The sequence below is a fragment of the Coturnix japonica genome, chromosome 9 (assembly GCF_054131305.1).
Source record: "Coturnix japonica strain WE chromosome 9, WE-NBRP24, whole genome shotgun sequence".
Classification (NCBI taxonomy): domain Eukaryota; kingdom Metazoa; phylum Chordata; class Aves; order Galliformes; family Phasianidae; genus Coturnix; species Coturnix japonica.
In genome coordinates this window covers 31,180,228-31,193,234 of record NC_140671.1, presented here as the reverse complement: position 1 = coordinate 31,193,234, position 13,007 = coordinate 31,180,228, and the positions used below count along the sequence as shown (strand labels likewise).

The 13,007-nt window shown below is 47.1% G+C and overlaps 1 protein-coding gene across 24 annotated transcripts in view; it reads right to left on the bottom strand.

Moving 5' to 3' along the window:
• The window catches only part of CAMTA1 (calmodulin binding transcription activator 1), a 185,466-nt gene that overhangs the window by 62,601 nt on the left and 109,858 nt on the right, over positions 1-13,007 (bottom strand). For 23 of the 24 annotated variants that reach the window (XM_015882491.3, XM_015882493.3, XM_015882490.3 and 20 more), the window contains one exon: positions 9,913-9,984. The exons of the other annotated variant lie outside the window; for it this stretch is intronic. In XM_015882491.3, coding sequence (XP_015737977.2) covers positions 9,913-9,984 — 72 coding nt within the window. The remainder of the gene's footprint in view (positions 1-9,912; positions 9,985-13,007) is intronic. 24 annotated transcript variants of the gene reach the window in all.

The window sequence follows — 13,007 nt, the reverse complement described above, 5'->3', positions numbered from 1 at the left end:
TTTTGTAAGCTTATGATTACATGGAATTTCAAGACAAAGTGGAACACAAAAGGTTCCCAACCAAACACAACCCAACCCAACAGCACCATCTCCAGTGCAGAGCTCAAACCAGTGTGCTGCAATCACAGGCTTATTCCTATCAGAGTGTAAAAATTAACAGCATTAAAATGTTGTGATAATCTCACACTAATCATGCAGCTAATAAATAATTAGCTGTGAGCACATTTGTCACTTTGGGTTGTCAATTTCAGTAAGGCTTTAAGCCTTGAATGCTGTTCCACGTGCCCATGGCCACATGCAGCACTGCTATTTTACAATAAATTCTTTACACAAAAGGGAAGAGGGCCAAACTCTGCATGTGCACACACCCATCTTCCCTCCTCGGCTCAGATGTTACTGCCCCTTGGCATCCTCTGTTCCCTTCAACTCCATCTCCAAGAATGTCCAACAGCTTTGTATACACACACCATATTTGTTTTTAAACTACAGAACAACACACAAAACACACCTAGAAGAATAACATATTCCAGCTCTCGTTCCCACTGTTGCTGTTTTATACTAACAAACCTATCCCAGACTCCTCAGCGCTTCTAAGAGTTGAACCCCAAACGCAGTTCTCACCTTCAGAGTTTGTCACACTGCTGGTTTTCCTGCAGCTCCATATCCCAGACCACTGATGCCATCAACACGGCCCCTGTGCCAGCTGGGAGCAGATCCCAGAGCCACCTGTGGCTCTCAGGCCTCTGAACAACCTGTGGAACCAAATGAACGAAACCTGCCTCGCTGCAGTGACCCTGCTTGGCCATGAGCACATCTGAGAGCTGGTATTGGTCCAGTGAGACAAACATTCAGGAACTGGTGCTCTAGACAGACTGCTTGCCAACTCTCCATCCTGTGAAACACGGATGCAGCTGCACAGCTGCCCAGGGAGGCAGCAGAGCCCCCAGCCCTGGAGGGGTGCAATGCAGAGATGTGGCACTTGGGGACGTGGTCAGTGGGCACAGTGGGTTGGGGATCTTGGAGGTCTTTCCCAACCCTAATGATTCTATGCAGAGGTGCACAATGTGAGGCACCACCTCCGACAGAAAGCTGTCAGAAGCACACGCCAAACGCACGCTATCAGAAAGTGTCTGCACACAGATCTGCCCTTTAACGACACAGTTTAGAGAGAGAAACTTTCAAAGTAAGATGCATCCTTTCCTGTTGTGCTATGTCTTAATTACAATATCCTTGCAAAGAATTTCAATTTTTCCTGCTGTGGGAACAAGCTCCGTAATGAAAGGAGTTTATTAGAAAGAAACGTAAAACATGCTATTAGTTAACGAGGCAGTGCAGGTGTGCTCAGGAAAGAGTCTGAGCTCTGTGCACACTGAAGGGAGCTAAATGAAGGGTTAGCTGCAGCACAACAGCCCTATTGCTGCTGTCGTACACACCATGCGTGGAACTGCGGATCTGAATTCAGAGAAGTACTGAGGAGCACCTGGGAAAGAGGAGGCACAAATCTGCTCCTGTAACTCAACGTGACTTCTAAAACCAAAGCAGTTCTCAATGCATTTCTGCTGCCACAGCCCCTGAAAGGAAATCTGACATCAGAGTTAATGCAGGACAACAGCATTACGATGAAAACGTGTTACAGACAGCAAAATCAAAGTTTGGAGACGGATGAAATGCCATAAAAGATGCACTGAGCTGCAGCCCAACTCGCAGAATCTGTGTTCCTCCTTCACCATTTGACTGTAGGTACAACACTGTTTCTTGGTTAATGAAATGTTTGAATTATAGGCATATAGACATACCCCAGTCCTGTGATGGCTGCATACAGCACAGGGACACCAACAGCCACTTTCTGCTTTTCTTTTAACATAAGTGCTTGCAGTGCTGAGCAAAGGTATTTTCCATTCACCTCTGTTTGCTAATTTACCGAAAAGCATCTCAGACATATAAGAAACCCTACAGGTGATGTATGTTAAAAGACCTTTAGGCATGCAGGTAATGCTGGTGGTACAGCCTGTGCTACATGTTTTCAGTCTGTTTTGCACAGAACAGAAATCCTTATGGACAACAGTTACAGTGTAGGCCAGGCACTTAGAATTCGTACTGCATCTGCTGCGCTGGTGGTTCTGAGTTAGCAGAAGCCACAAGGAGATCTGTTGGGTTCTGCCCTTAGGAAGGTCACACTATCAGCACACAGAAAGGGAAGAATTAAAGTAGTGGAGGTGGCCAAGAATGGGGTGCTCCCTGTCTTTCAAGTGATTCGCTTTGAAATCAAGAGACAGCGCAGCCAAAGATTGATTCTTAATTATCACTGCATGGACCTCTGTGTGAAACAAAAGCTTGCAAACCAACCCCCCATGGAGCTGAGATGCGGCTCCTACATTTGGAGTCCCAGCATACAGCAAATTTTTATGGCTGAGCCATAAACCTCTGAAAAATGAGGTTTATAATAGAAACTCTGACACCCTCTAAAATATAGCAGCACTATTGGGTGCTGCTGTAATATGGCCCTAATTTATAAAGCACTGAGGGATTCTGTTCCATTTTGAAACTTACAGACAGTAATCTGCAAAAAGAGTAAACTACAAGGAAAAATGGCCACGGTGCCCATGAGCTACGGCACCTCGTCCATCTAACAATCCCAAAATCAAATAGGATGCCACAATATTTAGGCTGCGCGCTGAATCCTGGACTGTCACAAAATAAAAACATGGCACATCACCGGACGCGGGCGTATTTCATAAAGCCGTGTGCCATTTCATCTGCCTCGGGGCAGTATTTCTGGAGTGAGAATTTGATATAAGAGCACTAGAAGGAGGGGGAAAAAAAGCGCAGTGAAACACAACCCCAAACCTCCGGTTTTGCTTTGACATAATAGATGTTTTTGCAAGAGGGCTTCAATGTACTCCCGTTTAAATTGAAAAAAAGTGGCTAAGAAAGCAGATTGTTTACTCACAGGAGACAAAAGTTTATCACTAAACATTACGAAAAAGCTTTCAGTGTTCTGAGCCTCCAGCTCAGTGTAAAAACGTATTGAAAAAACCATAATTCACAGAGGCAGCGCTCCGTCTCACCGCTCAGAACCCGCTTTCCTGCAGTCTGCTGGGCCACAAACTTGTTAGGAACCTTTTGCCGTGACCCTGAAATGCTGAACACAGACTGCAGCCCTCAGAGTTACGTTTGGAGGCTGCTCACTTGGTGCTTTTCGGTCACTGCTCCCCCCAGATGCCTTTCCCTGTGCTCCCATCTCTCCCAGCACCGCAGCAGTTCTGCCCCAAATGCAATTGCAGAAGGATGGCTGTCCTGCTCCTTCCTTTGGGGCCTGAAGGTGGAATTCTCACTGTGCTGCCACAGCCAGCACTCGTGGGTTAACAAAGTGGTGCCTCCAAGTGTGAGAACAAATGGGAACCTTTCGGCACAGAGCTGCAAATATTGCTTCTTCCCACCACCTCCAAGTTGGTTCATCCCAAATGCTGGGCTCTTCCACTTCCTCACACTGAAGACACATTATTCCACAGCAAGAAATAACACTTCAGCGGCTCACAGCTGTCAGGTTCAGACTGAAACTTCCATCGCGGCCATCCCAGATCCCTTTTGTACTTCCCCTAAGTAGGCTCCTTTTGCATGCATGGCATCAAAGGGAAATAAATCCCAATTTATTGCACTCTCCTTGCTAAAACTGCACCATGGTAGACTCGCATTAAATCAAGCTCCCCATGTTCCCGTCAGCTCCATCACCGCCCACCAGCGTGGCAACGTACTGCAGGCCTACCCGCTCTACACCAGTGAGCCGTAAGCCCTCTGCTCTCCTCATTAACAACAAGCAGTGATTTGCTCGCTTTAAAAGCCAACAAGCGAAGCCTTCAGCAGCACCGTGCAGCTGTGCTTCCCCCAAACCTCCATGGCAGGCGCTGAAGAACCGCGGTGCAGAAATGGGGCGAGAGGAGCTGATGACTTCACTCTTCATAAGCTGTTAGCAGGCTAACGAGGGCATCTGCAGAAGGAATAGGCACTAAAACTGAAACCAGATACAAAATAAATATTCCAGAGCTGGATTCCTTAAAAAAGATTCTGCTGAGCTATAGTTCCACATCAAATTTTTATTGAATACATTTTCTACTGAGAATTTGTGCACTAAAACCAGTCAAAACCATACGAGAGGGGTATAAATTTCACGTACAGTTTTCACTGCAAATATCCTTCTCGAGAAAAAGCAAAAGCACTTTTTAATCAAACCCATTCCATCGCCTCTCCTCCCTTTCCCTGCAACACGAGCTGGAAATGGAGCCTTGTGCAGCTCTGGTTGCACAAGAGGCAGCACTGAGACAAAGGCACTGCTGAAGGTCACAGCAGGGGATGGGTTATTCATCGCCATGCCTAAAGATGGTGCTTCAGCCCACCTCGTGCACAGTGCAGCTGTGAATGGCACTGCAATCCCAGCGATTACACACTGTCACAGGTTGCACTTTGGATTCTCTGTTCCACAAACCCAGGAAAGGCACAGTCGGGTCCACACCCAGGAAGGCTGTTCTAGGTACCTGCTCCCAGCAGCTTCCCAGCATCTACTGGACATTCTTCGTGCCCCCTTCCACCATGAGGTGAACTCAGGGAAAAAACGTGCTGTATTTCTCAACCATACCTGGACTTATCAGCAGCATGCAAATATCAGAAGGGTTTAAAACAAAGTGCCCTTCAGGACTCAAGTGGGCCTCAGCCGCTGTGCTGTCCCACACGTCCTGGGCTCCCAAGAAGAAAATTATGCTGAAGAAAAGGTCAACGAATGGCAGTTAGGACATGAGATCCTGTAATGATGATAATTACAGTTAATCAGAGTGCCTCGCTGCACACGTAGCAGGTTATACTGCATCTCTACCTCATTCTTCTACAAAGACAAGAATGCTGCTGTACAGTCTGGAGCTCACGCTATGAAATGTATGGCTTCCTACACTGACACTGCTCTATTGCAGAAAGCCCAATGCAGCTACATTGCCTCCAAAGAAACAATCCACATAAGTGACCTTGAAAGGCGTTGCATTCATTCTTCTTTCTGCATATTTTGGTGATGGATTTAATGTTCAATAAAATTGAAAGAATAACAGCTTTTCGAGCTCAAGCTATTTGTGCAAGTGCCAAGCACTGCAGAAAGAGTTCAGAGCTGATTTCTGTACCTTACTCAACCCATTCATATCAAAGCTGATGTAGTGGCTCCATTCTCTTTCGCGTAGGCTGAAAAGGGGATTTATTTTCCACCTGAATTCCTTTTCCTTCCAGGTCTCACATCACATATGTAAGGCCTGTCCTAGCAGGACAGATGCCTCTCTTCAGTTTGCCATCCTCAGGTGGGGGTGGTGGGTTTTTTTTTAAATATTGTGTTTTTCTTTCTCTCTATAAAAAAAAAGAAAATCCGAGCCAAGCAAAACCTGACGGATGCATTCAGGAAGGAAGCAATTCTCCAGTGCATTAAATACCAAATGGATACCACAACTGTGCCCAATGCCACATCAAAAGACCAAAAGCATCCTGTGTAAGAGTGATAGACCTCAACCCAGGCAATAGTTGCCATGAGCTGTCCCGTACCTACCCAAAAACGTGCTTTAAATCTCTACTCCCAAGTCAGAATTTGCTTCGTTATGGAACTTCTAAGCTCACCCGCCCCCGATGCTTTTGCAGTGAGGGTAGAACTTCAATTGGTGGCCTAACACAACCCTGAGCACCTGCAGACCTAATAATTAACCAAGGAATACGATCAGCACATTGCTGCATCCCTTCTGTAAGGCCAAGCATCCTACAACAGCAAACAGCTCTGCTACTGCAAGGTATGTAATTTAATAAGTCATTAACTCAAACCTGAGGTGAAGTAAATTCAGCCCATTATACATTCCAAAATAGTATTAGAATTCAATTTAAGTGTCACCAAAAGCCTAATCCCCAGTATACAGAGCACGTTAATCAGCAACTTGAAGTTGGTGGTTTGATTTAATTTCCTGCTGAGCTGTGCTGTCGCGTGGCTGTGATCCCTGCAGTGAGGATCTCTTGGTGGTAACCCCACAACACACAGCCCTGGTGGGACCCTCTGGGTGAGCAGCAGGGCTGCCCAGAGAGCTGTGGGTGCCACATGCCTGGAGGTGCCTCAGACCACGGATGAGCCCTGGGCAGCTGAGCCCACAGCCTTGGGTTGGAACCAAGGGGGCTTTTTAAGGTCCCCTCTAACCTAAGCCATCCTATGGCTCTATAACACCCCAGCAGGGATCCCAGGCAACCCTGAAATGCCAGTTTGTTGTTTTTGTAACCACGGGGTAAAACACAACCCCAGTAATACAGGCGCTGCTGGAAGGAGCTGCTGGGAGCAGGCAGAAGGCAACCAGTTTGCATACAGGCAGTGCCACGCTGGTGCTGTGCTGCCCAAAGGATGCACAAAGCACTGCCTGGTAACACAGCTGGCACAGGCGTGCTGCTCTCCCCCTGCATTACTGCACCAATAGCACATGGCAGGATTACAGCAACCATAAAGTGACGGATCCGCCGCTTTCAATCCCCCCAAGTCAGATGTAAAGTGCAAATGGTGCATCATTTTCACAGAGAGCCAAAAGCATAAAACCTGCTTTCCATTTCTGCAGCAGTTGGCCATGTTTTGGACTTTGTTATGTCGCCCCTATAATAACTCCTCCTGATTAGCAACCAAAGCACGTCCCAGAGCAGTTTGGGAAATGCATCTCTTCTATAAATGACAACAGATTATTTAAGCAACAGCTAAAGCACTTCGACTGCTTTTTCCTTTGCTTGCATTACTGTCAGTCTTCTCGTATATCTCAAGAATGAATCCCGGATTTTCTTTAAAATGGTGGAGAGCGATACAAAAATAGCAGAGTACTCGTCTAAAATAAAGTTATACATTCGAAATAGTTGGAAATTGTTTTTTAATCACTGCCATTCTTCTTCCGGAATATAATCTGCCGGCCATACGTTTTGCTTTTCTATCCAATTTCTAAGGAAAATGCAGCAAGTGTGTTAATAAATAATTTATAAAAACATTACAAAAGATAAAGCGCTCCCGCTAACCCGTTTCAAGCCTCCTCGATACCAGTTCATTTGTAATCCTCTCCTTCTCCCTTCGCTGGAAGATTGGAAGAAGGTTATGGCTGCATTTCTGCACAGCCCCACTCTACTCAACCTATAGTGTCAAAGCTCGTCTCAGTTCTGAAGGTAACCAGACTGATGAAAGGGTACGGCCTGATCTGAGTCACAAGTTCAATTTTATATACTATAGACTTTTGTCATGAAAAACGTTTTTCAGCCCAAAGGGAGGGCTCACAGGTGCTGCTCCTTCAGTGCTCCGTCCTTCCTCTAATGATGGAGGGACAGCTTTGTTCTTACAGAGGGGAAGGAGCTCACTGAAGACAGCTTGCAATGAGCTCTGCCAGATGGAAGTCAATTTTAGTGAAGGCAAAGACCTTATGAGAAGCAAGTAAAACCTGAAGGAGGAGAAGCAAAGCAAAAATAGGATCTGTTCAAGACGAAGGCTAAGAGTACACGCATATGTAAACATCTATGTTTACACCTATGCCATTCAAAAGGCTGAAGGGGGGCTTCAATGGATGCAGCTGCTAATCCAACTCTCTCAAGTAAAACGTGCTGGCCCTTGGGGTGCCCACGAGCCCAACGTCCCCTGTCAGAACAGGCACTGAGTGCCCGACACCCACCTCCCTCTTTGTGCCACACACTGTGCATGAGCTTCAATGCTTTATTGCCATCATTTCTATTGTACCCAAACAAAAAGAGAAACTAACACTGAGCCAAAGTCTGAAGAACTTTTAAGAGTCTGCGGTATTTCCATTACATGTTTTAAAAGGCCCAACTCCAGCTGTCCCAGAGCTGTGGGAGCTGAGCAGAGGATGCCCTGATTGCCAAGGACAGGACGGGTCATGCCACCAACTGCTGGCATCACTCCTGCCCCACAGCCTCACTCACTAGAGCTGCTCCCAGCCACCACCGCACACAGCGGCCGCCCCAGGAGGCTGGCACTGCATCCATCTGAGATTCCTGGGGTGCCAATTACCACACACAGAAGGGAACTCTGCATTTGGTATTCAGCTGTGCCAGTGTTTGAAAATAGACTCTCTCTGAGAATCCACATTTTTCCTGCATTAGTCATAATGGATACAAACATTTTTCTTTCACAGAGACAGAAAATCTGGTGCTGTTTGGAAGGACTGTGCCTGGCTGTGCCCTGTAGCATCACTTGTGTGCTCAGCCCTTCCAGGAGGCAGAGGGACGCCATGGAGCTGAGCAGGAGCACTGTGCAGACCTTAGAAAAGCATCGTCTGTTGTTGGCTCCTCTCTCTCTGGCTGCAATAACCTTGAGAGTGTGACTGAAGGATGTCCACTTACGCCTGGAAGACGCACTCATGAATCACAGACTCACGTTCCTCACACGGCGGAGGCACAACGTGTCCTTGTTGCTAAATAAAAACACACTGCATTCACCACGGAACGTCCTGCACAAATAGGCTCACAAGGAACACAACTCTGAGTCTGCCCATCTCAATTGCAATCAGTTACCAGAGCACAGAAGATGGCCTCGATGTTGAACACAGAAGAGCCAGACCTCAGGATGCAGGGAAGATCCCTCATACTGTAGTGCAAGTAATCAGATACAGGGGTGCTAATTGTCTGCTGCTCCACCCAAGGCCTTCAGCAGGGACAGCTGGGAGAAGCTGTGCTGCACCACGCTGTGCAGCTGGGGATGAATTTAGAACATCCTCTGAATTCTCGTGTCACATCATCCATCACCAGCACCAGTAGGTGCTAAATAATAAAACAAACAGCTGTCTGCTGCCCAAGGCAAACTGGACTCTAAGTTCAGACATTTTGTTCAGTTCAGTGCACTGAACTGTGAGCTTCTAATGGCTTCTTTAGTTGTACCTTTGCACAGCTCCCCATCTCACTGCCTGCTCCATCCAATCACAGGGTGCAGGTCAGGAATCTGCAGGTGGTGGGGAAAAACTGCTGCTGCAAGAAAAGGCCTTGAGGTGGTGGATTCAGCATGGCTGCGCTCTGCTTTCAGCAGTCACAGCACTGCTTCCCTCCATGGAGGTAAAACACCGCTCCGACAGCAGCAGTGGAAGGGAGGCATGTAAGAGTAGAGGACAGCGATGCTGTGTGCACAGCCCCTCCGATGACTCTACAGCACAACCACCACTGCTGTGTTGTGGGGGTCCTTTCATGCGGCAGCCAACAACAGCTCTATTTTAACATGGAAGTGTGTTTGCAAACCAAGGGAAAAGGCACAGGAGTATTACCCATTTGTTTCCGCACACTCAGAACTTGTAACCAACTGTACGATCAGCACAGGGAGCTCAACTCACCTTCAGCTTCAGCCAAACGCAGGCAGAGCACAGCTGAGGGATGTGAACACACCACCACATCCCAGGGCCAGCACTGCACCCTGCAGAGCTCAGAAGGCTGGAAGGGCTTTGCTGTGCCCACAGCAGCGAGAATCAAAGTCAGTGAGTAACTCAACAGAACTCCTCCACACCAACCACTGCACTGCCTGTTTGGAGCTGTGCAATCCAGTTCACACAGAATTCATACCAGTCCCCAGTGCTGCTTTCTCTCCCCATGACTGCACACATCTGCAGCAGCAGTTGGCTTCCCGAGTCCTGCTGCATGGCTGGCTCCAAAACAGAAAAACACAACTAAGCACCTGGAAAAAGTCTCACTTCAGCTGACCCCGATTAGGGCTCACATAAGCTGGCAGCAGCTCAGTACTCGCTAGGAATTTATCTAGAGAAAGGAGAGACGTACCGCCTTAAGGAAATCCACCACCTGCAGACAAGAAAATCCCCAAACCATCCAACGCCCAGCCATGCAGCTTCACTTGGAACAATAGCAGGAGGAAGGAATCCAGCATCATCCTACCTGAAGAAGCCAGTAGCACCTTCTGTGAAACGTGGGGATGATGGAGGAATGGACGTAACAGCCGTACAAGCACTAAGGACAGAAACAGAGAAAGCAGAGACAGGGTTAGGGAAGGAAATCGTTATCTGGGCTCACAACGAGCAGGTTTATGAGGCAGCACCCAGAGACAGGAAGGAGAGAACGGCATCTGCTGACACGCCAGTATTTGCTGCAGTCATTCCAGGGTTTCAGCTCCGCTGGTAGAACAGAAATGGCAGCTCACATCAGGCCAGAATTCTAGGAGAATACATTTTGAACACTGCCACAGCTTAAGACCCAATGGACAGACTTAACACGTTGCTCTGGTTTACACACAGCCATAATCCCCAGCTGCTGAGCCCCAGATCCTTCTTGGCCCTCATGACAGTCCTGAGAGCAGTGGTGGAGCTCTCCCAGCTCCCTGCAGTCCCAGGCTGGACCACATCCCCACTTTGGGCAGAGAAACCACCCAGTGCCCACCACCAAGGCAGGGCAGAGCAAACAGGATCTGCCTGTACTGCTCTGCACCCAAACAACTCAACACCCTTCTTTTCCTTTAATATAACAACCCAACACCTCTTGGCTTATCACACAGTTATATGAATTGAAAACAGAGGGCAGGTGAACCCCACCTACTACTTCATGCAGAAAAACAAGAAAATGTTGCTTTTTGTCTTATTCTTTATGTTAAATGAACTTTGCTTGCTTCAAAAGGACCCAAAAGGAGTAAGGATAAAGAATTCTTTCTGTAGCAAAATCAAATTTCCAGTGTGTTAAAATCCTAAAACAATGCTGTCAGGTGGGAGCTGCGTCCCTTACAAACCAACCACACTGAGCCATTATTAATTTAAAGGATCCCAGTACAACTCCTGTTCACAAAACAAGTTTATTGCTAAGAAAGCAATATTATTTTCTGACTGCTGATTTTTATTATATGGGGATGGGGACATGTGTGAGCACGATCACATATTCCCCTTTGCCAAAGGTGATCAGTTTTCCTTAAATATGCACGGTTTATGCATGCCAGTATCCTGCAATTACAGAAGGAAAAAACGAACCCATCTGAGGGGGATTTTGCCATCAAACCCTCATCCCTAAGTAACCTGCCCTTCCTTCAACCCCTCCTGGGACAGTGACCCCACTGTGTATCACTACCCATCGGACAAGAAATTGCCCCCAGCACCCAACCTGAACCTCCCCAGCACCAGCAGGGTGTCCAATAGGATGGTATAACAGCGGGAGTGCGAGATCACCACCTGCACGGTCAGACTGAACATAAGGGGAGTTAAGGTCTGTCAGCTTCTATCACAGAGCTATTTTAAAACTATAGATGGCAAAGATTAACAGTGCTTTATAATATGTCAAAGGTATATTTCACATGCAAGAAAAAAGAAAAACCAAGCAGGAAAAAAGAAGGGAAAAAAAGGAATTCAAAGGAAAGCTTAACATCTTAATCCTGCCATTCAGCATGGGAAAAAAGCAGACTTTGCTTAAGATAATCCCTGACAGCAATCCTTGGCTGTGCTGCAGCCTGGTGCTCTATGGAAGGGCTGCACTGTGCGGCTGTGCTGACTCAGAGCTGCCTCCCGTGCTGGAAAGCAGTTTGGGAGCTGCAGGGTCACCGAGTCCCAGCGGCTTCCCAGCAAGGACCTGGCAACAGCACAGCTCCAGGCCTTCCCACCACGTGCACACAGCTCTGCTGCCCAACATGGAGCCTGAGGCACAAGTTAAAGGACATCAACCTTGGGAGAAGTTGCAGTGAAAGAAGGGACAGAGCCCAGAAGGGACATTTACATGCAGTGCAGTGAAAGAGATTTCCTCCACACTGGTAGGTGCCATGCCCTGCACATTGCCCAGCCCCTTGGGTACCTCCTTCACTCCAGGCTGCTGTGGCACACTTAATGCTTTTAGTTAAAGGGGCCTTTAGAACCATTTCTTGCTCCAAACAGACAAAAGGGGTTTCATTAGCTATGTCTTTTTTTTCCTTTTTTTATGGGGAAGGTAAAAAACGCCGAAGCCCGTGTGTCTGTGGCTATGTTAATGCTGCCTGGGCTCCCAGCCAACACATTAAGTGAAATCGAATTCCTGAAACCAGCTTTAATCAGCAGATTTTTAAGGTTAGAATTACTCTCTCCTCTACAAGGCTTGCCAAGGTTAATTCTGTCCTGAGCATGCTGAATTAATGGCCTGGACAAAGGAGGGCCGTTTTTTCCCAATTCTCTTTCTAAATTTACAAAATCTCTGGGAGCAAAGAATGGGCGTTTCTGAGCTGCTGGAAGACAGAGGGTGATGGGATCCGTGTTACTAAACAGAGCCCACAGGTTTGTGCCACCCCACGGGGTGAGCACTGCAGGGACAGAGCCTGGGAGCCACAGCCACCTCCCAGGGAAGGGATGTGCTTGGCTGTTAGGGGTTCAAGTCACAGCTTCACATCCCCCCAACAGACCATAAACAGGATGAAGGTTTGGGCCAAAAACGCCATAAGGACGTTTGCTGGGAGGCAGCAGACAAGTGAAGGAGCCTACGGAGTAGGGAAGAGCTTCACTTCATCTCATACCTTTCTAAAAATGACAGATAATTGAACAAGAAAGGGCTTTTTCTGGACAGAGAGGGATAGCTGGGCAATTAATATTGCCTGCTCTTCCATTTCTATGCAGTTCACGTCTTGCATTATCAAACTCCTGAAAACTGGAGGAAAAAAATCAAAGTATTAGTGGATTTTTCATCCTGAGCTCCTTAAAGTGATTGCAGCTTATTTAAAAATAATACAATAATGCTGAGGTGTTCTTCCTTAACAAGAATACCTTGGGAATGGAAGCAGGAGAGCAAGGAATCAAAAATTCAAGATGGGGTTGGTCAGGCTTTGAAATTCTTCTCCCCAGTGAGTTACACCAGTGGATATTTATATAAAATAAGTCTAGATTTTGTTCAGATTTTCACACTGAATTCCCAATTCCCTTAATAAGAAGCTAAATCAATCTTTAGAGAACAAACCAAGTAAGACCTGTGGCTCTAAATTATTAAAATATACTCGAGTCATTTTATGGCATAAGGCTTCACCCAACCTCCAGCACCTC